Source organism: Lontra canadensis, unplaced genomic scaffold (assembly GCF_010015895.1).
Source record: "Lontra canadensis isolate GAN:19392208 unplaced genomic scaffold, GSC_riverotter_1.0 scaffold156, whole genome shotgun sequence".
Classification (NCBI taxonomy): Eukaryota; Metazoa; Chordata; class Mammalia; order Carnivora; family Mustelidae; genus Lontra; species Lontra canadensis.
Genome location: NW_022631150.1, coordinates 1,238,697 through 1,265,451, shown reverse-complemented (window position 1 = coordinate 1,265,451; position 26,755 = coordinate 1,238,697). Strand labels below are relative to the sequence as shown.

At 34.5% G+C, this 26,755-nt stretch overlaps 1 protein-coding gene across 2 annotated transcripts in view; it reads left to right on the top strand.

Annotated features, from left to right (window-relative positions):
- The window catches only part of AHI1 (Abelson helper integration site 1), a 207,327-nt gene that overhangs the window by 57,126 nt on the left and 123,446 nt on the right, over positions 1 to 26,755 (top strand). For both annotated transcript variants that reach the window (XM_032844822.1, XM_032844821.1), the window contains 3 exons: positions 1,992 to 2,122; positions 3,878 to 4,018; positions 17,855 to 18,051. In XM_032844822.1, coding sequence (XP_032700713.1) covers positions 1,992 to 2,122; positions 3,878 to 4,018; positions 17,855 to 18,051 — 469 coding nt within the window. The remainder of the gene's footprint in view (positions 1 to 1,991; positions 2,123 to 3,877; positions 4,019 to 17,854; positions 18,052 to 26,755) is intronic.

Below are 26,755 nucleotides of genomic sequence, written 5' to 3'. Positions count from 1 at the left end.
ATGAGAGAATGATTAGCAGAATAGTTCATCAGGAGTTTATAATCTAGTTACAGTACCTCCAAAATAACACAAAACATTTAATTAGGCTAAATTGTGAGATCTTCTAGGAATGGGATCTGCCTTATTCTTCTTTTATACATAGTACCCATGTCATGCTTGAGAGATAGCAAGTACTTGATATGTATTATTTTAATGACTATAAATACTTAATAAAAGGATTATATCTTTCATGGCAGATAAAGGTAAGGATGGCTGTACTATAGTCTTCTGTTAAAGGCTCTGTAGAGAGGCTGGCCTTTGAGCTCAATATAAAGGATTGATAGCATTTAGATAAGATAGAAGTTGGTCAGGAGGGTGGAAAACATGAAAAACCTGGAATAAAATTCAGAGGTAGAATAATAGAAGTTGTGATCAAGTCAGGGTGAGTAAGTCTGTAGGAACATTAATTTCTTGATAGTGCTGAGAAAGAATTTTTTTAGAAATAGAGATTAGTGCCAGGTTTTAAAAGGCCAGGCGTAAAGAATGTGGATATTCTCTTTTCAAGTAGTGTATAGTATTCAGCTTAGACTTCTGCTTGGGCTCTAGAGGCGAACTGCTTAGTGTCAAATAACACCTTTTCCATCCCTGACCAACTGATGAACTATTCTGAGCCTCTCCTCCTCACTCAAATGGGGGAAATAATATACCATATTCATAAGAGTTTCGTGGGGAGTAAATAAGTTTACACATGTAAAGTATGGCAAGGACTCCAGAAACTTTTCAGCCAGTAACCTCAGGTCTGGGAATTTATGTGGAAATAATGATAAAACAGTGAAAAAATACATATACACAAGATTGTACGTAGAAATCATGTTCATGGTAAGGGAAAGCTAGAAACATCCTAACTGTTGTCCCATAGTAGAAGAATTCTTAAGGTATGTTTAGACAGTGATATATACCTACTAAAATGAATACATAATCTACATTTTCTGACAAAAAGTGCCATTATTCATGATTTATTGTTAAATGAAAAAAACATATAATGGGACACTGTTTGTAATGTCCTCTCTGTAAACCAGGGATGATAATAGTACTTACCTGGCATGTAGTGAGCACTAAAATAACGTTAGCTGTTGGGGCGCCTGAGTGGTCGGTTAAGCATCTGGCTCAGATCATGATCCCAGAGTCCGGGAACTGAGCCCCACATTAGGCTCCCTGCTCAGCGGGGAGCCTGCTTCTACCTCTCTCCCTCTGCGGTTCCCCCTGCTTGTGCTCTTTCTCAAATAAATAAATAAAATCTTAAGAAAAAATGTTAGCTATTATTCACAAATGAAAAAGTCTAGAAGATTATATACCTATTTAATAGAGGATTTAATAATATTTTTGTCTAATATTCCTGCAAGGATCCAACTATCTGTTGTGTGATTTCAAAAATTTATCACATGGGAAAAATATAAGATTATAAAAATCTTATACATTTTTAAGTAACCAACTCAAATGCTGCTTCCATAACGTAGGCTCTCTCTTCATAGCTAGAAATAATCATTTTGGGGACGCCTGGGTGGCTCAGTCGGTTAAGCATCTGCCTTCAGCTTAGGTCTGGGGTGACCATGGCGCTCCCTGCTCAGTGGGGAGTCTGCTTCTCCCTCTCCTTCTGCCCCCATCCCTGGCTCATGCTCTCGATCTCTCTCTCAAATAAATAAAATCTTTTTTAAAAAGAAAGAAAGAATCACTTTTATCCAAATCATTTTGTTTACTTGTGGCACTTTCTACCTCCAATTTCCATTTTATATTGATGCATTCCTTCTCTCTCCTAAATTATAAACTTCCTGAGCTCTGGGACTCTCTCTTCTTTATTCTTCATCCATCATAGAATGTCTATCATGTAACAGATTCTCGAAAAATTGTTTGTTAAATGCAAAAGAAGTATTTAAAAGAAAAGGTTTTTTTTAACTACCAGTCTTTTCAATGGGTAGGATAGGTTACATTTGTGAAATCTTTTTTGTTTGTAGATTAGCAGCAAGGAAATTTGTAGGTGCAGCAAATTACCGGGAAAAGATTCATAGTACTTTGACACCATGTGGGACTTTTCTCTTTGCTGGAAGTGAGGATGGTATAGTATATGTTTGGAACCCAGAAACAGGTAAATATTTAATTGATCTTAAAGCACTTTTAGGGTTTGTTTTTATTTTTGAAGAAGCGGGGAAATTATCATTTTATGGAATAATTTTCAAGAAAATTCTGATTTCAGGTTCTCAATTATGTTTTTCAAGATGGGAGAGCTGATAGTGGGACTCAGCTGTAGTCTAAATTTATATTAGATTCTGTCTTTATTGTTCTGATATCTTCATGGATTTGGATTTTGCATTATAATTCAAGGTTTATTCTTTCCTTGCCTATAATAAGGTATTAGAAATCTTAAGAGAAGTATTTTTTATTGTGGTTGACATACGATATTATGTTAGTTTCAGGTATGCAACAAACATAATGATCCAACAGTTATATACATTACAAAATGCTCCCATTTTGTAGTTGTAGTTTGTAGTGTAGTTACTATGTGTCACCATACAAAGTTATTTTACAGTATTATTGACCATATTCCCTGTGCTCTGTAAGAGAAGTACTTAAGATTGTAATGCAAAATTCAGAATATTTATAACCTGAATTTGGAATGTAAGTGGGTATACAAATGGCTAAATATCTGTAATGTATTTTTTATTAGAAGTAATTATATTCCTGTCAAAGTTTTGGTGTCTGAAATTTAATAGCAATTTACCTGGAGTGCCTGACTGGCTCAGTTGATAGAGCTTGCCAGTTTTGATCCTTAGAATCCTAAGTTTGAGCCTCATATTGCGTACAGAAATTACTTAAAAGTAAAATCATTAAAAAAGAAAAACAAAAGCAAGTTACCTCAATTACTGTAATTCATGTTTTTCCAATACAGTAAGCATATTGGGAAGTTTATTTGTACCTCACCTTTGCTTTTCAAAAGAAAGGTAAAGCCACATAAACATTTTTAGTAATAAGTTGAGAGTATTTTATAAAATTTAAAATATCTTTAGTCAATAGTATTTGGTTCACTGTGTTAATTTTCTTCATTTTTTTCCTTAAGTTTTTCATCTAAATTCCAGTTAGTTAACACACAGGGTAAATATTAGTTTCAGCTGCGGAATTTAGTGACCCATCACTTCATATATAACACCCATCACAGCACATGCCCTCCTTAATCACACATTCTCCATCTTTCCTTTGAGCATTTTTGACTAGTCGGTTCACTTGGAGGTTTTTCTCTTACTGTGTTTTGATGCTTTGACATCAGTTTGGAAGTGTTAAATCTCTTTTCTCCTTCAATAAATTGATCTTGGTTGTTTGCTTTTTGAATTCCAGTTCTTAGAGGTTCCTTAGACCTCTGCTATAGGCCTCTTTTAGCCCATTGATAATCATATCTATCTTTAAAGCAGGTAGTACCTCAGTCTCTGGAAAAAAAGAAATAGAAAAATGAATTCCCCACCAAACCTCCCTCAACCAGTGTCTTCAGTTTAAGGCCCTCAGTTCCTCCCAGAGTTCTCCCTGAGTTCTTTGTTATTAGCTGGCATTTGCTCAGCTGTCAGATCTCAGAGTCAGGTACTTCCCTCCTGCTAAGCTTTTTTTTTTTTTTTTTTCTTCTGTGCCTTGAAAATCTCATTGAAGAGTTAGGATGAGAATTAGAAAAAGGAGGTCCAATAGGATGAAAAATAATTAATATAAGAATTACTCAATTATTTTAAGTAATCAAGGTCTTCATGTATATAATGTGAGTTTTGTTATTATTTACTGTGTTTTTAGTTATTTACAGAATAATCTTCTAATGAGAGATATTTGAGGTAGTATAAATTATTGCATGTCTTTTCTTATTTAGGACAACAAGTAGCAATGTATTCTGACCTGCCATTCAAATCACCCATTCGAGACATTTCTTATCACCCACTTGAAAATATGGTTGCATTTTGTGCATTTGGGCAGAATGAGCCAATTCTTCTGTATATTTATGATTTCCATGGTAAGTTCAGTGCTGATAAGAAAAGAATATTTTAAGTAACCTTTCCTTTTAGTCTGAACCAGGAATCATGAGCTTTGTGAAAACTGTCAACCTTTGTATTAATAAAGCTCCCTTGAATATATTTTAAGACACATATTAAATAGATTATATTATTATATGTTACAACATTTTATTTTTCCATAAGCACTATTATTATGGAGTTGAAATATCAGCAAATGTATACATAAATGGTTGTGTCTTTTTGTTGGAATCACAGAAAGGTGATCATCACTTTCTTTCTAACTTTAAACAAATAAAATTCACCTAAAAATTATTTGAGAATGTGTTAACTAAGTTTAAAAAGTAAATAACATTTGGGACCTTTAATGTGCTCAGCTGAATGTTTAGTTTCTTACTCCGTGTTTCTTGTTTTTCCCTAAAGCACAAGGTTGTAATCTGTAGTTTTAAGAATTTCTTAGCTTAGGGGCTCCTGGGTGGCTCAGTGGGTTAAAGCCTCTGCTTTCGGCTCAGGTCATGATCTCAGGGTCCTGGGCTCGAGCCCCACATCGGGCTCTCTGCTTAGCAGGGACCCTGCTTCCCCCTCTCTCTGCCTGCCTCTCTGCCTCATTGTGATCTCTCTCTGTCAAATAAATAAATAAAATCTTTAAAAAAAAAAAAAAAAGAATTTCTTAGCTTAAAAAGAAAGTAAAACATCAAATATCAGTGAAAATAAAATCTGGAATTAGAAATTTAATGTCTTTTTCTACTCTAAAATTACACTATTCTGTCTTTCTGAGAAAAAATAAGGATATGACCTGGGCACACTTTTCAGGAATAAAATGGTATTCTTAGAATTATTTGGATTTATGCTATTTTCATACATTTCTTTAACTTCTGTCCTGAAATTAGGATTTCATTGTTCTGCACTGTATTTACTCACAGTACTGTCACTCCCAAAATTGCAGTTTGATTTTCTTTACAGATTAAATCTTGTTCAAAAATAAACAGTCATCATTAGTCTCTGATTTATTTAGGATATCATATATCATCATTCAGTTTTTCTGCTAAGCTAGACAGGCTTACATACAATATCTTAAATGCATAAATATACAATTACATACCTATATATAATGTAACATTAACATGGGGTTATTTGGCAGAGTCTTAAATTTAAAAGAAATGTGAGTCATTCCACTTATTGCATTAATACAGATATTGGTTAGCAGTTAATTGGTTATTGGTTAATTGTTCTGGTCAATGCTAAATTATTAAGACAGTTAAGTTCTAAACCTGAAGTTGTTGATCATTGTGTAGATTTTATTACGCTCTTCCAGGCAAATTATATTAGGAAAAAAAATATGTAAAATTGAGATTTATTTTGAAAAATTTTTCCTAGAAGAAATAGCTAATTTCTCTAACGCATATTCAGGCCTGGTGTCTAGTTCAAACAGGCTGAAACAGGCTGTTCTTTGTGTGCACTCTCACTCTTCACTTGAAGGAGAGTCACACCTAGGCGCCCCATCCTCATCACTGGGCCTAGAATACAGAAGCAGGCCGCACAGTTATTTCCTCAGAACCTTTAGAACTTTCACAACAGTTGCCATTCAATTCCTAATGTGCTTTGTAGGCTTTTGAAATTTTCACAAAGGCAAGTGGAAGTTCCACTCTTTATCTTTCTTTTTTCAGTATTTTTTTCTGTCTTTGATCCATCATCAGGTTAGCCCAGTTGGGTTTGCCAGTTTGGTTTTTAGACCGTAGGCATTTAGACCAAGAAGTCCATTCTAGAAAAATAAGCAGAAAGAGCAAAGCATTTTTAGGATTTCAGAAGCAGAGGTTTTAGGTTCAGTTCTGTTTCTGTGTAGCTTGTGCAAGCCTCTTGCCTTCCCTAAGCTCCATTTCCTCATCTGCTAAGTGGCACCTCTACTGTCCACACCTGGTGCTACCCCGGAGAGCCATTTGTGAGGATACTGTGAGGCAGGGACTGTGAAAGTACTTTGTAAATTGATAAGGACTGCAATAAAGGAAAAAGGTAAAATGTGTTGTTATCATGCTCATTTAACCCATATATACTTGACTTTATGGGAACTGAGGTTTTAATATGCTGATAAGTACCTCTATATGAAAGGGAATTGAAAAAAGTTTTTTCCCTCTCCTTTATTCATTCTCTTGGCAGCCCTTTTTAAAAAAAATTATGATTAGAATGTTTACCTTTCTGGGTCAGTTGTATTAGAAAATAAATGCATGAAGTTAAGGACATTATATCTATACTGTATTAATATAGAAAAGGAAAGAATTCCAAGTGTTTCAGAAATTAAAATGTTCAAATAATACACATGAAATTAAAATTATTTTGTGCCATGATTTTCTAACACAATTTTCAGTGTACTAACACCTTTACAAACAAAACTCAGAATGTTTCAACACATTTTCCTAACTCTTTGCTGCCTATTTTTAAAATGAGGAAGCTTAGGAAGAAGTTACATAATCCCAAGCAATCCAAGATTTAGCACAGTTCTTGTGAATAGTATGTAGTCATAAGAAAAAAAAAATTGTTTTAGACTCTAAAGTGTTTTAGTCATTAAAAGCAAGCCATAATCATCAAGGCAATAGTATTTAGATTTTTCATTAAAGCCTACAGTATTTATCATTAACCTGTTACAGCTTTGCCTTATATTTTACTTATTTTTAATGCAGGAATATTTTCCCCACACTTTCTTGGCTGAAAATAAAGTTTACGTGTATCTTTACAGAAATGTTTTTAGTGGCATAAAATTTGAAAGATGTAGAACAGTTACATGATTTTTAAATAGTATTTATCAGAGCTGCTCATACATTTAGGTATTTTTCAAGAAAAATGGAGCAAACTCATTTTTTTTTTTTTTGTAAGTTAAATAAGCTGCGAATGAGACCACAGTGGTAGCTAAATGTATCATCTATCTTTCAGTTCTAGCAAAATCTGTGAAGAGTCAGCAAGCGTCTTTCCCTGTTAAGCGTGTGTTCAGGTTGTGGTCTTTTGGGTCTTTCATTCTACTGACTTTTTGCTTTTTTTGGTAAGAAATACAATTTTTACTTTCAGAAGGCAGTTTTATTTGCCTGATGCTGAAAGGGTTAATCATCTAGTAATACAAAATTTAGTCACAGAGTACCACAAACAATGTACTTTTAGGATTCCCATAATAACAGAGTGCTAGTCAGAAGAAACGGCTTCTGCTGAATTAAATTTATGAAGCTAGACTTTAGCAGTTAATGTTCTGTTATTAATATTTGTCTACCTCCATCTCTAGGATCCTGTTCTACATGTAGTGATAATCATAACTAATACTTTCAAAGCACTTACTTTGTTCCTGGTACTGTTTTAAGCACTTTACATGTATTTACTTCATTTTTCACAATAATCTTAAGACATAGGTCCTGTAATTATCCTCATTTTACATGAGCCAGGACTTGAATCCATACAGTCTGGATTTGGAGACTGTGCTCTTATTTGCTGCACTAACCTGCCTTTTTTAGCAAATTTCCTGAAATACTAGCTTTTAATTTTCTAATAAGCAAATCTTTTTTTCCTGCAATACGATTTGCTTTATGCCTTTCTGTGATTTCTTTGTATTATTTGTACTTTGAAGGCAGCAGAGATGAAGGCTTATTCATCTTTCTGTTATCAGTACCTAGCCTGAATACTGACACACAATGAATATACATGTAGTAGGATCGAGTGCTAATTTGGGAAGTTCTGAGCATTGATAATCCCAGGTGATGAGCCTAATTTTCCACTAGGTGGCAGTCTCTTCTCTGAATCAATGTTAACTCTCCCTTACTTGGTCGTAGTATCTTAGGCAAGACAAATCTTTATTGAGCATCTACTGTGTGCCAAATTGAGCAGGACTGTAAAATCCAGGAATCAGACCCAGATTATCATGCTCTTTTCCAGTCTTTTATGCTTCCCAAGTAGTTGATAAAACCTCTGGAAGAATTTTAGTTACACTGAACAGCAATCTCTACCATTGACCCTGGATGTGATTTTATTTAAAAAATTAATATTCATTAATGACCACCTACATTGTTGTTGTTGATAGCTTTATTTTTCACACTGTGACATACTGTATTCAAGGTAATGAAGATAATGGAGGTAATGAATACTTTTATGTTCCTATAAAAATTTTGTTAACATAACTTGCTCATTGACCAAAAGTCCATGATGTTTGCAATTCCTAATGTCTGACCTAGTACCTGGTATATTCCTAATGTGCAGTAAGTGTTTGAAATGAGAATTACAATCCTATAGAATAGCATTTTCCCCTTATATTTTCTAAAAATATAGAATGAAAGTCATGATCAGTGAGTAAATTGGAGGCTAATAATAATAGTGGTAGTAGTAGCAGTTAACATTTATCAAACATTTACTGTGTGTCCTCTACTCTTATGAGCATTTTATGTACATCCTTCCATACAGTTCTTTCAAAACCCCGTAAGGTAGATACTATTATTATCCTCATTTTGCAGATGATGAAACTGAGGTACAGGGAGAATGAAGTAATTTACATAAGGTGACACATTTGTTAAAGTTTATTCAGCTGTCTGAGTCCAGAGCCCATACTCTTAAAACACTAAACTACTTAGTCTTCTGCATTTCCTATTTCATGAAGTAATTTATTTTTTTTAAAGGATTTTATTTATTTATTTGACAGACAGAGATCACAAGCAGGCAGAGGGGCAGGCAGAGAGAGGAGGAAGCAGGCTCCCCACCGAGCAGAGAGCCCGATGCAGGGCTCGATCCCAGGACCCTAAAATCATGACCCGAGCCAAAGGCAGAGGCTTTAACCCACTGAGCCACCCAGGCACCCCATCATGAAGTAATTTAATTAAAAGGGTAGCCAGATATTCCTATGATGAAGTATATTGTTTTCAATTTTAATATTCAGGAGGAGCCCTTAAGACTAAAAGGAAACTTTGGTTATTTTAATATTAATAGTTCAGTCTTTTACAAATGTTGGGGTTAATTATAATGCCTTAAGTAATTATATTTTCAGTATAATCCAAAATATGAATTATCTTTATTATGTAGCATTCAGTTTTAATAGAGCCAACTTTATAATATTTTTGCAACAAGATAATGTCTAATTGAAATTAATTTAGTATGCATAGTTGTCTATATAATTTCATAGTGTTCTTAAAGTACTAATGATGAATGATTCAAAGACACACTCAATTACTACCAATTCTCATAATTGGATAAGATTATACAGTAACATATATAATTGATTGTAGGTCATAGTTTATTTTTAGCCTAGTAGAAGAATTAAGAGATAGAAATGCCATATTTGAAGACGTGCTTAAGCTACCTATTTCTTGGTTGTATCCTGAAGTCTGTATTTTAATATTCTCCACATAATGGATATTTTGATTTCAAAGGCTGTGTCATTCAAGGAATCAGTACAAATCAAAAACTGGCTTTGAACATAAACCAGAGCCCTGAATTCCTCATCCAGGCTTTTTGTTGTTGTTGTTGTTGTTAATGCTTACATTCGTGCTTTTTAAAGCACACCAAGAAGAAAGAGCAGTACAGTGCAAAATAGTGTGTCGGGAAAGGCTGGAGTAGGAGATAACTCTGGAGTAGGAGTTAACTCACTGGGGTTCTAGACAAAGTGCCATCACTTTCTCTTTGACGCTGGTCAAGTAACAGCGTTTTTGCATCTGTTTTTTAATCTGTAAAATCAAAATACCTGTCCTGTTTTATCTAAGTATTTCATCAAAGGCAGAAATGAAACTGTAAAGCATGGTGTGGAGCGGGGATACACTAAGAGCTCCTGAGCCAGGCTGCAGTCGAGGAATCCTAGCTGCTTTCTCTAGCAGTGCATACATCACACAGAGCACCTGAATAGCATTATGGGTGAGAAGTGATTGTTAATGGAGTAGGAAATCAACAAAGGACAATAGCATGTACTTCACGGATATAGAGATAGTTTATTATATTTTGGTGTTCACCTAACAGATTTGCTGAATGATGGTAGATGCTCTTGCTTTTGGTTGGCTTTGAGACATGAATCTGTTACACTTTCTTGTTAAAAGACTTGGACAGTTTCATTAGTAACACGGGTTCTCCTTGACATGTTAAATATGCCAAGAAGTACAAAATAACTAACAGGCCCTGAATATACCTGGGCTACTAGAGTCGAAGTGTTACTCAGTAGAAATTCTCTGATCAATCCACAGTTTCTTAAGATTAGCTGAAGTAGGAACAAGTCAGGCCCCATAAAATACAGTTTAAAAAAGAAAAAGTTTTAAGCACTTCAGCGTTCTTGTCTTAGTCCATTCTGACAGCTATAACAGAATACTAGAGACTTCATGGCTTGTAAGCAACACAAATTTATTTCTTAACAGTTCTGAATGCTGGGAAGTCCCAAGATCAAGGCTTGGCAGGTTCAGTGTCCAGTGAGAGCTCACTTCTGGTTCACAGATGGCACCTTTTAGCTATAACCTCACATGGTAGAAGGAACAAGGGAACTCTCTGAGGCCTCTTTTATAAGAGGATTAGTGCTCTTCTTATTCGTAAGGGCTGTGCTCTCACGCCTCCCAAAGGCCCCACCTCTCAGTACCACCACTCTGGGCATGAGGACTTCAGCATGGGAATTTCAGGGGGACACAAACATTCAGACCACAGAAATTCCCTACACATAGCAAATGCTAGAGGAAAGCAAGAGGATGCTGCATAACTGCTGAATGCTGGGAACCTCATTCAGTAGACCTACCAGCTTACAGTAATGCTATGATGAGAAATAGAATCATTTATAAGTAAAAGAATTAGGTATCCAGTAAAGTGACTGTACCCATGAACAGAACTGTGTCCAACAATAGATCTTGAACAAAGGGATTAAGTGTTGAACCAAAAGGAAATCTTACTGTTTATATAGTGTAAGAGAAAGAATATTTGGGTTTTTTAGTTGTACTTTGCTCTAAAGTCAATAACTTAAGTAAACATAGGTTTTAATAATAACAAACCTTTTATTCGCTTCAATGCAAAGGGCTCTAGATTAAAATATCTTATTTCCTCTCTTCTTCCTCTTATCAAGATAAAAATCTCCTGAGAAAACCATGTTATTTCTTATAATTGTTTAAGGCCAGAACATACACAAAAGCACTGACCTTATTATAAATCAAAATTTGATTATTAGTTATTAAAACACTTTATGAATTTTTTTAATTGTATAAAATTTAGAATCCCCAATTTTAGCCAATTGTAGGTAGATTTGGAAGTAATTTAATAGGTATAAAGTTCCTTTAAGCAAATGTAGTTGCCACCTGTATGTTCTCAGCCCCTTGTGGATACATAGTTATCCTGTAACTGTTACCACAGTAAGCACATAGCAGTAGTTTCTTGTTGACCTCTGAAAGATTCAAACCCCAAGAGGGGGCCGGTGTCTTTGTATTCCCAGAGCCTCTCTAAGTGCACTTCTCAAAAAGTGGTGTATGGATGGGGTGACAGTGTTAAAATTTTGAGTTTTGGGGCACCTGGGTGGCTCAGTCAGTCAAGTACCTGCCTTTGGCTCAGGTCGTAATCCCAGGGTCCTAGGATAAAGCTCTGTGTCTGGCTCCCTGCACAGCAGGGAGCCTGTTTCTCCCTCTCCTCCCAGCTCCTGCTCTTTCTTGTTATCTCTGTCTCTCTCTCTCATTCTCAAATAAGTAAGTAAAATCTTAAAAATAAATAAGTAAAATAAAATTTTGAATTTTAGCAGGTTAAGTTAGAATTTTAATTATACAAAGTTAAATTAGCTAAAGAAGAGAAAATGACTAAGTGAAGAAATATAGTTCTTTAATTGCAACATCATATCCAGTCGTGGCCTATGTAAAAATGTTTTAGATAGCTTTGAAATGTTAGAAGCATTGAGTTTGAGGGAATTTCAGAAAGCATCAGTTATGACCTATTTTACAGTGAAATAATCTGTATAGTGTTATACAGATAGATGCACATATTGTGGAGGGTGAGGGAGGGGAAGAACGCAAGAACTTGTAAGTAGCTTCTGTTTCTAGTATCTGAATAACTAGGTCTTTGTCAATATTTCTGCGGATTTTTATTTTATGGCTGCCTTCACAGCACTAGGAGTTAAGTTAAAGTAGGGTGTTAATGTGAAACCTTGAAATCCAGTCAGTTGGCTTTTGTATAGAAAATTCCCCTTAAACAACAGAAACAAGTATTCATAATTGTTTGACATTTATTTTTGTTATCTATATCCATGTAGGCCACTTTAATTCTTTCTGAAAGGCATCATAATATCGCAAAAAAATAAATATTTAGACAATGCTTTTTGTTATTTTTTACCAGTTTAAAAAAACTCCTTTTTTTAAAAAAAACGCATGTTTAGCATAGCATAATACTTAGAAAATACAGTTTCGCAAAATGAATATGATAAATATCAAAATCCTGCTCTCCTGTATAACTGTTGCTTATATCCACGTTTATGTGCTTCTCCGCATACCCACTCAGAGCTCAATGTGAAATTGTGGTTGGCAATAGGTAACTAGCAAGTATAGAAAAACATGGAGTCAATAAATGCCATTAAATAGTTAAATCCAGCTTTACTTTCCATTCATAACAACAAAAAACAATAAAATGTTAAAAGGACGGTTTTGAAAAATAAGGCAAAGATCATATAACATAATTTTTATCTGTTGATTCATTCATCCCTGGCTCATCTACTACTGTTAAGCTCTCCGATATCCAATTCATAGAGCACTTTTCTTTCACAGCTTCAGTTTCTCTTTTTCTTTAAATAATCTTTGAATATTTAGGAGTAAATTGTTGAGAGTGCTGTGAAAGGAAGTCCAAAATATGTACTGAAAAACAGCAGTCAGAACCATGAAAATCTAAGTATAGAAGCAGCTACACTTCCATCTGAGAACAGTAATTGGTATTGAGGAGTGAACATCTGTCTCTGAAAGGGTGGATTGTAAGCAGGTCTTCTCCCTTAGTAATGGTGCCCGGCCCTTACCTCATCAGGGTCTGCAGGGAGGGAGTGCCCATTATTACAGAGCTGTGCTTTAGTTAGAGTGTGTAAATGAAGTCGGACATGAATACAGTGATCAAGGACCCAAAATTTTTAATAAGTGCTATCTCACATTCATGGGTGTTGCAACCAAGGTTGTGACTAAAAAAAGCGATCCTTTTGTATATTCATTATATTGATTTATAAACTATTTGCCTCCAATTAATAATATTTTAGCAATATTTCATCATGGCAGTTATACATCTGTGTATAATTTTAGTGTCTGAATTCCCTTTATTAAATGTATATACCATAATTTATTTAAATGAATATTGTACAATTCTGCTGTTACGTATTTTTTCAGTATTTTAAGCAGTACTTCAATACACACCTGGCTACTCTTATGCAGTTTATTTCTTAGGAAAAAGTATTTTGAAGTTCAATGAATCAGGCAAAAAAAAAAAAAAACTAAAAAGAACCCATCACTTTCTAATTTTCCTTTTTTCCCCCCTTTATTCCTTCTTATTCGTGAGGTTGAATACATTTTTTTATTGGCCACATAATTATTCTTTTGTGAATTTTTTATAGTGGTCCTCTGCCCATTTTTGTTAGATTATTTATTTTTAATTCATTTTATGGGGACTCTGCTTGTTAAGAATATTAATCCCCAGGGTACCTGGGTGGCTCAGTTGATTAAGCATCTAACTTTGGCTCAGGTCATGATCTCCAGGGATGGAGCCACATCTGGCTCCCCGTTCAGCAGGGAATGCTTGTCCCTCTCCCTCTGTCCCTCCTCCCATTTGTGTGTGTACATGCATGCATTCTTTCTCTCTCGAATAAAATCTTTTTTTAAAAAAAAGAATATTAACCCCTTTTATCACTAGCTTGTCATTTGCTTTTTTTAGTGTGAGCAGCTTTTTTATTAGGGTACAATGATATGCAATAAACTGTATGTTTAAAATGTACATTTTGATAAGTGTAGACATATTTAAACACTTGTGAAACCATCATCTCAATGAAGATAACATATCCATCATCTCTAAGTTACTTTGTGCTCCTTTGAAATCTCTCCTTACCTCCTCTTTCCCCCAAGCAATCACTATGAATTAATCTCCATTCTCTAGAATTGTATATAAGTGAGACCATTTATACCATGTACTCTTTTTTTGTCTGGCTTCGGTCACTCATAATTACTTTGAGACATCTATATTTTAGATTTTATCAATAGTTCATCCTTTTTATTTCTGTGTATTTTTTCATTTTTTGATAGATCACAGTTTGTTTTTCTGCCTACCTGTTGATGGGTGTTGGGGTTGTACCCAGCTTTTAACTATTAGAAATAAGCTGCTAAGAATATGCATCTACAAGTCTTGGTATAAGCACGTGCTTTCATTTCTCCTGAGGAAATTCCTAAGAATAGAAGGGCTGTATCCCATTGAAGATGACCATTTAACTTCTTAAGAAGCTGCCAGACTTTTTAAAAAGTGGTTAGGCCATTTAACCTTCCTACCAACAGTGTGTGAATGTTTCAGTATATCCATAGGCTTGCTAAAATTTTTTTTAAAAGATTTTATTTATTTATTTGACAGACGGAGATCATAAGTAGGCAGAGAAGCAGGCAGAGAGAGAGGAGGAAGCAGGCTCCCTGCTGAGCAGAGAGCCCCAGGTGGGGCTGGATCCCTGGGCCCTGGGATCATGACCTGAGCTGAAGGCAGAGGCTTTAACTCACTGAGCCACCCAGGCACCCCTAGACTTGCTAAATATGAAGTGGACTGTCTTTTCCATTTTAGCCCCTCTCATAAGTGGGCAGTGCTATTTCACAGTGGTTTTAATTTGTTTATCTTTTGTGACTAATGATGTTGAGCCATCTTTTCATGTACATATTTGCTATCCATTTATCTTCTTCAGTGAAGTGTCTGTTTAAATCTTTTGCCCGTTTTTTAATTGGCTTCTTCGTTTTCTGACTATTGACTTTTAATTAACAGTTAGGTTTTCTCTATACAAGCGGAGCTCAGTTAGATACATAATTTGCAAACATTTCCCCCAGTCTTTGTCTTGCCTTCTAATTGCTTTCTTGACAGTTTTCAAGAACAAATGTTTGAAATATTGATGAAGTGCAAAATTACCAATTTTTTTCTTATATGGATTTTTGGTTTTGTATCTACAAACTTTTGACTAATCCAAGCTCACAAAAATATTCTCCATTGTGTTCTATGAAAGTGTCTTATGGTTTTATGTTTTACATGTAGATTCATTTTGAGTTATTATTGTACATGGTATAAAGTATATATCAAAGTTCATTTGCTCACATATGAGTATCTAATTGTTCTAGCGCTATTTATTGAAAAGACTATCTTTTTTACATGGAATTCCCTTTACACCTTGTCCATACATGCTAGGCTCTTCTCTGTTCTCTCATTCTATTTGTTTATCTTTATGCCAATAATGAAGTGTCTTGATTACTGCAGCTTAATGGTAAGACTTGAAGTCAAGTTGTACAAGTCCCCTTTGTTCTTTTTTCAAAGTTGTTTTAACTCTTCTGGGTTCTTCGCATTTCTGTGTGGATTTTAGAATTTGACAATTTCTCCAAAAGTGACCTACTGGAATTTCGAGTGGAATAACACTGAATGTACAGGTCATTTGAGGAGAATTGATATTTTAACAACACTGATTAGTCCAACCATGAACATAATGTATTTCTTTATTTTAGGTTCTTCTTCAGTTTCTCTCAGCAGTTTTGTAGTTTTCAGTATGCATGTCTTTCACACCTTTTTTTAAAAGTATTTTTATTTTTGAGAGAGAGAGGAGAAAACAAGTGGAGGCAAAGGGGCAGAGAGAGAAGCAGGCTCCCTAATGAGCAGGGAGCCCGTGAAGGACTCGATACTAGGACCCTGGGATCATGACCTGGCCAAAGGCAGATGCTTAACTGACTGAGCCACCCAGGCACCCTCACATCCTTCATCAGTATTTCCTGAAGTATGAAATATTTTTATAGCATTGTAAATGATATATCTTTTAAATTTCCAATTTCTTTTTCTTACTTGAATATAGAAATAGAGTTATTTCTGCTTACTGCTCTTGTATCCTGGAACCTTGCCTAAAGTTGATTATTAGTTCTAATGGCTCATTGTTTAGATGCCATTCAGATTTCTTACACAAAGTGGGGCCAGGACCTGAGATTGAGCAAGTCTCCTTAAATTTTTTTCCTCATGTACTTCACTTGCCTCGCCTTCATCTTAGCTCTGTATAGATGATCCTATCTGTAAAGAAAGATGGTTTTATTTCTTCCTTTTATACATTCTCTCTCCTTTTTGGTAGTGTCAAGCAGGAGGCACATCTGGTCCTTTTTTACTCTTACTTTGGCCAGAGTTAGAAGAACTGTATTACTTGTCATTTGCTTTTTAATTTTGATTATGATAATTTTTTTATTTTAATGAAGACTCTGTAAATGTTTATGTAGCAAAATCTGTCCATCTTTTATGTTGACAATTCTTAACATTTTCTGACTCATGCAGTCCTTTGACAAATAATCTGATAAAAGTACAGATCTGATTTCCAAAAACATTTATACACATTCATATTTCTGTATGTAACTTCAGTAGTACACAGAATCCCTGAAGTCTGGTCTATTGTTTCCCTATTACAAATCTTGATTATATCAGTTATTTTTCATGTTATGTTTATAAAGGCCTTCTATTTAAAATTATATAATTAAAATACTTTTTAAATGATCACGGTATATTTTTTTCTCCTTTTAATATTCAAACAGGTGCTTACAAATTTTCAAATTCCTTTAGTTTAAATGATCAAATGAGATAATATATGTGAAAGCCCTCTAAAAACCATAAAGTGCAGGGGCGCCTGGGTGGCTCAGGGGGTTAAAGCCTCTGCCTTTGGCTCAGGTCATGATCCCAGGGTCCTGGGATCGAGCCCCACATCAGGCTCCTTGCTTGGCGGGGAGCCTGCTTCCCCCTCTCTCTCTGCCTGTCTCTCTGCCTACTTGTGATCTCTGTCTGTCAAATAAATAAATAAAATCTTTAAATAAAATAAAATAAAAATAAAAACCATAACGTGCAATATATATGCTGTTGTCCTTGTCATCGTCATCATCATCAGAAACATTCACCCTGTTGACCATCTATTCCATGCTGGATAATTAAATCCAAAGAAAGAATTATTTTAAGAAATAATTTAAACTATGAAAGTACTCCTACATACATGGTCTGTAATGAGAGAAGACAAAAAACATTGTAAATATTCAGTAATAGAAGAATGCATAAATAAGTAACTGCTTCATTAGATGAGATGTTGTAAAGGACTTAAAAATGGTAATTACAGAGTAGTAAAGATATGGAAGATGTCTGTATTTAAATTGAAAAACTTTACATTTTATTCACATTATGGTATCTTGCATAAAATGTACATATGCATAAAGATTAAGAGGGGTATAGAAATATGAAAACAGTTGTTTTAGGGAGATGGGTTTGTAAATAATTATTTTTATTATTCTTGCCTTTCCTTTAGTTCTACTCTGTATGCCTTTGAGTTTTTATATTAGATACTTTCTGTATACATATAAATAAATTGGGCTCCCATCCCAGCTTATTGCTTACCAGACCGAGATTGCCATGGCCTTCAAGGCTCAGTGATAATACTGCCTGACGTAAATTATCTGTGACATTATTTTTTCCTTTTTTGTGTTTTTATAATATTTTAAAAACTTCCCATTTTGTCAGTCATGTTGTTTTCTTATTACCCAGTTTTTAAAATGTATTATGTGGTTTCTGATCAGTTATTTAATGCTGTAATTTCATGGCTTAATTATTTCATTGTGCTTTTGTTGTATTGACTTGAACTATTTATGGATTTATTTTTCCAGTTGCCCAGCAAGAGGCTGAAATGTTCAAATGCTACAATGGAACATTTCCATTACGTGGAATACACCAAAGTCAAGATGCTTTAAGCACCTATCCTAAAGGGCCTCACCAAGACTCTTTTCAGATTGATGACTGTGTCCATACTGAACGTTCTTCAATGAGGATGCAGCAAGTGAAACAGAGACTCGATTCTGTCACAGTATGTATAATAATTTTATGCAGTTGAGAAGTTGGAAATTTTAAAACAGAATGTTGATTCTGTTTCACATTGCCATGACAATAAATACTAATTCAACAAAGTAAGTTAATTATTTTAAAATAGGCTTTCTTGTGCTTTTATAGTTCCTTTGTGGTGTTTGTTCTGACATCACTCATTGCAGTAAATAGACCAATTTAGGATAACCTACATGCTTTCTTGAACTGATACTTCTATAAAAACCAGCCCAAGACCTGTTTTGCTGTTTAAAAATGGAAGCGTATGTATGCATATGTACAACACACACAAGCACAACAAACACCAACCTGGGAAAATATTTATATAAAATGTGTTAGGAACAGCCTCCTTAATATGCAAAACTAAACAATAAAGAAAATTAGACCTCCACAAAGAAATGGATAAAATTATAATAAGTACATACTTCCAAAAAGAGTGGATACAGATATTCCTTAAGCATATTTAAAAGGACTGTTATCTCACTACAAGAAAATAAGTGCCTCAAAAACCAGGTGTTACCCATAAAACTGGAAAATAGATTATGAAAATGAGGAGGAGGATGCTTAGTTAAAAATATTGTGCTATTTATCCTGTTATTTATAAATTACTACACAGTCTTTCTCAAGGGTAAGATGTATGGAGAAGCTTAAATATCCTTAAAAATATTTATGCTCTTTGACCATAGTAGTTCTTTTAGTTAGAGTTAGCCTTGAGCTCCTTGAAGACAGGGACTGTGCAGACTCGTTCCTTATTGTGTTCTCACCTTTTGGCACAGTGCCTGGCACTTAATAAATATTATCCCTTTCTCTCCTCCTTTGATAGGAATCTTGACCAGTTTTAAACCAAACATGTCAGGAGCTACACTGAGGCACCTTTAGTTAGGACTGTATTTACTTTCTCTCCTTTTCTCTCTTGAGAAAATTAGAATTTCAGGTATATCAGACTGCAGGTTTAGTTGGAATAGCAGAGAAATATTTTTATTCTTCTCAGTATAAATTTTAGAATATACACTATGAATTAGTAAGTTTATTTCAGTGTTATAATTCTGTGTGTTTTAACATATAATTTAATTGAATAATGTATGATGTTCTAGTTTTTAAAAAGAAGTAGAAATAGACAAATTGAGTTTTGAAAATTAGAGGAAAATCTTTCTTCACTAGGAAGAAAAGAAGTATCCTCTATCTAAAATTTTACATGAAAAAATGATTTTGCAGATTTAAGAGAAACTGACTTACAGATAAAAGAGGTTTCCTACAATCTGTTGATCTTCATACTATAAAAGTTAACATCCTGGAATCAACTCAGTCTTGTAGCTTTTCTTTTCCATCATCTTACATAGCTGTCATCTTCAGGTAAATGAAAGGATATATGAACAAAAGAAAGCAGATGTAAAGGAAAAATCAGAAAGATATTTTTTAAGATATGACATCAAAGGCATGGGGGAAGCACATTGGTAATTTATTGTAAGAGAAAAATTCATTTCTCTTAGAATCAGTAATTTATTGAGCTTTTATCACATCTTTCTTTTTTAAAATTATTGAGTATATCCATTTGCATGGGATAGAGGTAGATCGAGGCTGCCTTTGGATTTGAAAACTTTGTTTCCTGTGTTTTTTGAAAACCTGTATTTTTCCCACGTTGAGACAATTCACTGAACTTTTTTCCAAATGTTATCTGCAGTGGGTTTTTTTTCTGCGGTGGGTATATAACATGTATGGGAATAAAAAACAAAAGTTATCTTTATTCCCATGGCAGCTCTGTTCTTTTTATATTTTGCAAACATTTGAGGTTGACTGGATTTTTACCTTTTGTCACAAAGTCTTTTTCTTGTTTCCTGTAATTTATTTTGGTAGATTCCCAATTTTTTTTTTTGTCAGGTTATTACTTAATCCATTAAAGACTATAACACTGGTCTAACAGAGAAGTATAATAGAGAAGACTTGATTACTTCTATATTATAGATTCTTTCTATAATATAAAATTACTTCTGTATTATTCTGTATTACTGGAGATACTTCTTTCTTTGTAACCACAGTAAGAATTTCTTAAATAAAATATAGTGCAAGTTTAAGGTATGGGGGTGTGGCTGTGTGTGTGTGTGTGTGTGAATTGCATAACCAATTTAGTTCAATTGGCATTTAATAGATGTTTACTGATTAATGAGTAACGGATACAAAAATAGAGAATTCTGTGTTCTCTATAGCTTTACCATGTAGTCCTTTTGATGTTTCCTACATAAGAGGTTTTTATGTACTGTTAAATCCTATTAGCTAGGATCTTGTTGAGAATTTTGGCATCTGTGTTCATCAGGGATATTGGTCTCAAATTCTCCTTTTTGATGGGGTCTTTGCCTGGTTTGGGGATCAAGGTAATACTGGCCTCGTAGAAAGAGTCTGGAAGTTTTCCTTCTGTTTCTGTTTTTTGAAACCTCTTCAGGAGAATAGGTATTATTTCTTCTTTGAATATTTGGTAGAATTCCCCAGGGAATCCATCAGGCCCTGAACTCTTGTTTTTTGGGAGGCTTTTGATCAGGGCTTCAATCTCGTTACTAGATATTGATCTATTCAGGTTGTCAGTTTCTTCCTATTTCAGTCTTGGAAGTTTATAGTTTTTCAGGAATGCATCCATTTCTTCTAGGTTGCTTAACTTATTGGCATTTAGCTGTTGATAATAATTTCTGATGATTATTTCTATTTTCTTGGTGTTAGTCGTGATCTCCCCCCTTTCATTCATCATTTTATTAATTTGGGTCCTTTCTCTTTTCTTTTGGGTAAGTCTGGCCAGTGGCTTAACAATATTATTAATTCTTTCAAAGAACCAGCTTCTAGTTTCATTGATGTGTTCTACTATAGTTCTGGTTTCTAATTCATTGATCTCTGCTCTAATCTTAATTTTCCCTTTCATGTGTGGGTTAGACTTAATTTGTTGTTGATTCTCCAGATCTTTAAGGTATAAAGATAGTTTGCATATTCAGGATTTTTCTGTTTTTCTGAGTAAGGCTTGGGTGGCTGTGTATTTCCCCCTTAGGACTGCCTTCGCCATATCCCATAGGCTTTGGATCGATGCGTCTTTGTTCTCTTTGGGTTCCATGAATTGGTTCCTCAAAAAATTAAAAATAACTTTACCACTTTACCCTATGATCTGGCAATTGCACTACTGGATATTTACCCCGAAGATACAGATGGTATTTACCCCAAAGGTACAGATGTAGTGAAAAGAAAGGGCCATTTGCACCCCAAAGTTCATAGCAGCAATGTCCACAATAGCCAAAATGTGAAAAGAGCCACATGTCCTTCAACAGACTAATGGATAAAGAAGATGTGGTCCATATATACAGTGGAGTATTACTCAACCATCAGAAAGGATGAATACCCAACTTTTGCATCAACATGGATGGGACTGGAGGAGATTATGCTAAATTAAATAAGTCAAACAGAGAAAGTAAATTATCATATGGTTTCACTTACTTGTGGAACATAAGGAATAGCATGGAGGACAGGAGAAGGGGAAAATGAAGGGGGAGAAATTGGAAGGGGAGATGAACCATGAGAGACTATGGACTCTGGGAAACAAATGGAAAGTTTTAGAAGGGAGGGTGGGTGTGAGGATGGGTGAGACTGGTGATGGGTATTAAGGAGGGCACAGATTACATGGTACACTGGGTGTTATATGCAAACAATGAATCACGGAACACTATATCAAAAATTAATGATGTACTGTATGGTGGCTTACATAACACACACACACACACACACACACACACACAGAGAGAGAGAGAGAGAGAACAGGTTTGACTGTGTTGCTGCAATAGCAGTCCCTGGAAGGCATCCTGCAGCCCAGATAGGATCTCCTAGGTAGACAGTATCTTGAGAGCATTGACAAAATTCATTTTAAGGTTTTAAAATTTGTTCCTGTCAGTGCATCCAGACTTGCTCAGAATCTGGGTTACCTACTAGGAGTAATCAGTCTTAAAAAATTTATTTATAAACCTAAAAAAAAAAAAAATCTTATAGTGAAAAGTTTCTTTCCAGTTGCCTGCCCACTCAAGACCACTCTCCCTTTTTAAAATTAATCTGAAACCCAGGTTAATGGTTACAGAGTTGATTATTAAGCAGAGTCATAGGAATAGGGATTAGATGGGTTTAAAGACATTTTATGGTAGCTTTGAAAAAAAAAAGGTTAATTTTCTTTGCCCTATAGGAGATTTCACCTAATAATGCTTGTTTGGTGTTAACCAGCATCTGTATAATTATGAGTAATAACTGACGTAATGAATTCCTGGGCTAATTGCTTTACATGTTCATCATATTTAATCCTCAAAACCATCGTATAATGTGGGTGCTAGTATTACCCCCATTTTATGGAACTTGAAGCTGAGGTTTCCAGAGCCCCTGCTGTATTGCCCATGTTACAGAGATGGCAGGCACTGGAGCTGAGATTTAGTCTATGCAGTCAGACCTCATGACCAGTCAGTTTCACCTTCTCCTTTTAGGGATCAAATTACTAATATCCGTTAGACAGAATATCTCTCCCTTAGAAATTTTTGGATAAAAAATTGATGTTCCTCTTTCTGTTTTCTTTTTTCCTAAACTCCACATTCATCATTACCATTTTTCTTTTCTCTTGTTCTTTTGTACGTTGATGATACATGCTAGCCAACCCTTTTGGAGTTGAGTATTTTTTTGTGTCTCCTTAGCAGCAAATTTTCAAATCATTCATTATATGTTGACTTTTACTAGTTTCTTTTTCAGAAGTGATCTTCTCTTGGCCTTGTCCCATGAATTCTTGGCAGTTCCTTCCTGTAGCTCTTTCAATATGTATCATATACTTTGCCACTCAGTAAGGTTTATTCTTAGATTTCCTATGAAATAAATTATTAATGTGGGAATTATATTTGTGGGCATTGTTATTTATGGAGATAATTATAAATGGCAATTAAATCTGGGTGTGTCTTTGAAACTTGTTAGTGCTCTTGTAGAATTTTAGCGTTTACCAGTTTATTATTATTGTTTGTCATTAAATTTATTGAAGCCATATGTCCTTCTTGAGACAGATACATGTAGGCCCTCCAGGGTCTTTATCTCAGTGCCTTCTGTTGTGGCAAGTTAGATTTACCAAGAACTCATTGAGTCTCTTTAATTCACAATACAGAGTGACAGGTATAGGGTAAGAAAGAAACTCTCCCAAATGTTGATTTTGGTTATTAAAAGATTAATATCAGGATGTATTGAGAAGAGTCGATAATTGTATTAAAGAGAAATTATGAATATTTCCCTGCTTAGTGTATTGTTTTTCTTTTAGGAGGTGATACAAGCCTGTGCTGCAAAGGTAAATAATTTTTATTAGAAGAAAGATAATTTGGACCTGGGTGGCTCAGTTGGTTGAGTGACTGCCTTCAGGTCAGGTCATGATCCCAGAGTCCTGGGATCAAGTCCCACATAGGGCTCCCTGCTCAGCAAGGGGTCTCTTTCTCTAACTCTGACCTTCCTCCTCTCATGCTCACTCTCTCTCATTCTCTCTCTTTCTCAAATAAATAAATAAAATCTTTAAAAAAAAGAAGAAGAAGAAAACTTGAAAACTGTAGCTTTGACTGTGATGTACCAAAGAATTGAAATGTACCATTCATACTTTTAAATAGGACTTTTACAAAAGTTAATCAGATGTGTATTTTCCTTATTTCAACTTGAATTTATCAAGGAATTACATATAGGAATCTGAGGATTTAGCAAGTACCTTCCTATTTTTGAAGATTTAAGAATATTAAGTGATAGGGATATACTTTTAGTAAAGGACCTGCACAGTCATTTGATCCTCTGAAAAAAAATTATATATGATACTTAATAGGTAAGAGACACCAGTACAGGTCCAGGAGACGTATGCTGAATAAATTGTGTAAGCCTTGAAATGCATGTAAGCTGCCCATGAATAGCAATGATAGACTGTGCTGGTAATGCTCTTGATTATTTATGCCAATGTTTCACACTTCTTTTCCCATTTAGCTATGTAGCAATCCTGAGACACAAATTAGATATTATTGTTATTCCAGCTTTAGAAAGGAGAAACCTGAGGCTTATTGATATTAAATAATTTCCTCAAGACCCCAAAGTTAATCTAAAAATAGTAGCATATAAAAAGGCTCTGATTATTAAATAATTTCAACAAAATTGTATCTGAGATGCTTTTAACACAGCAGCTTTCTTCCTTTTATAAGTAAGTTTATTTTATATCCAACCTTTAACTCAGTTCTCAAGAAAATAAATGTTAATTTAAAAGAGTTGGAATGGCACGTTTGTCCTTCCCTCTTCTTCTGTCTACTCCCAAAATTCAGTTGAATAATTAGACATTCATTCATTTATGAAATGTAATTATATCTGTCATGAGGTGAAAGGATGAGACCTTCAGAACAGAATTAGACTGGTGTTTGTATGTTCAGAGACTGCTTTATGTAATAACAGTGCAGCGTAAGTATTTTTTTTATTTAGTAGACATCTACTCCCATGTGGCAGGCACTTGGAATACAGAAGTAAGTAGTAGGCTATTATTTCTTTTCACATGGGGCATCTTATAGAGGAAACATGGCAGAAAATACTGGGCTCACCCCATCACTGAGCTGTCCAGTATCAGTGAGGACCCATCACTTTTTTACCTAATCATCACAAACAGGATAATGGAATATAGACAAGGGGAAGGAAGATGGCGGGGGAGGGGAAGAGAACAAGCTATATTCTGACTTGGGCTGCAGATGTTCAGGAAACTTGTTCCTGATAGCAATGATTAGTATGACGATTATAACTCTAAGATTGCTGAATCTTCTTAAATATACATAGTATATAAAACCAAAGTCCAAAAAATAACTGATTTTCTGACTAGCAATTCAGAGGTATTTCTCTTTAACAAATAAATACCCACGCTGCTTTTATAAAACTCTCTGAATGTCCAGATAGTAAAGTGTTCTGCATGTATTTGGCAAAGGTTTATGGAAACTCTTATCTGCTAATCTGGAACCTCTCTGTGGATGAAGGATCTTGTTCTATTCATCTTTGTATCCTAAGTACGAATCAAAAGTAGAATAAATGCTCATTGAACTTACAGTGACATATTTTTTTGGAAGTATTTGGAAAGATTAACCTTACTAGTTACTTTAGTTATTTTTTATACATTTTATTGAGAGATAATTCACATACCAAAATATTTACCTTTTTAAAGTGTGCAATTTACGGGTTTTTACCCTGATAACAAAGTGTGCAAGTATCACTACTATTTGATTTTGAAACTTTTATTCCCTCCAAAAAGAAATCCTCTTTCTCTTGGCAGTCCTTATTCCTATATGTTTATACACATACACACATACACATACACACATAAACTCCTGGTAACCACTAAAACACTTTTTGTCTCTATGGGTTTGCCTATTGTGGACATTTTATATACATGGAAGCAAATAATATGTGGTCATTTATAACTGGCTTCTTTCACTTAGATTAAGATTTTCATAATTCCTCCATTTGTCACATGTTATAAATGCTACTTTTAATTGCCATATATGATTCCATTATATAAATGTATTACATTTTTTTTACCAGTTCATCAGCTTATAGACATTTGGGTTGTTTCCACTTTGGGGCTACTACAGACAATGCTACCACGATCATGTGTGTGCACATTTTTCTGTAAGCATATGTTTTCATTTCTTGGGATATATATCAAGCAGCAGAATTGCCAGGGCATATGATAACTCTGCATTTAATGTTTTCTAAAACTACTAAACTTACCCAAAGCAGTTATACAATTTTATATTCCCACCAGGAATGTATAAGGGTTCCAGTTTCTCCCCATTTGTGCCAACACTTGTTATTTTCTGTCTTTTTTAGGAAATAGTATCCTGGTGGGTAAGAAATGATACCTCATTGTGCTTTTTGATTTGTGTTTCCCTAATGACTAATGGCACTGAACATTTTGACCTGTCATTTTTGTATCTTACTTGGAGAAATATCTGTTCAAATCCTTTGTGCATTCTTTAAATTTTTTTTTTTGTCTTTTTAATGTTTACGTTTTAGAGTTCTTTGTATGTTCTGGAAATAAGTCTCTTATCAGATAGATGATTTGCAAATGTTTTATTCCACTTCGTGAGTTGTCTTTCCACTTTCTAGATGGTGGCCTTTAAATCAGAAAGCTTTTAATTTTTATGAAATTCAGTTTATCTGTTTTTTTCTTTTGTCACTTTGATTGTGGCGCCATATCTAAGAAACCATTGCCCCGAACTCTGCATTCCAAAGATTTAGTTCCTTTTTTTAAAATTTTAATATGTTTAACATTTAGGTCTGTGATTATTTTGAGTTCATGTTTTTCTATGTATAATGTGATGTAGAGGTCTAATTTTATCCCATTGCGTGTGGCTCTCTAGTTGTCTCAGCACCATTTGTTGAAAAGGCTATTCTTGCCCCATTGAATGGTCTGAGCACCATTGTCAAAAGTCTTTAATCTTGAAAGCAAAGTATATTTCTGCATTTCTCTTCTGTTACAACCAGGATAGTAAATTTTTACCAAGTATCCAAGTTTCTTCTTCCCTGAATCCCAGCCAAAGTTTTATGTTGTTGAAAATTCATTCCTTTTTTCTGTTAACATTCTTTAATCCTTGCCTACTAAGTATGGTGTGTTTGTGTGCACGTGTGCTTGGGATATAACAGTG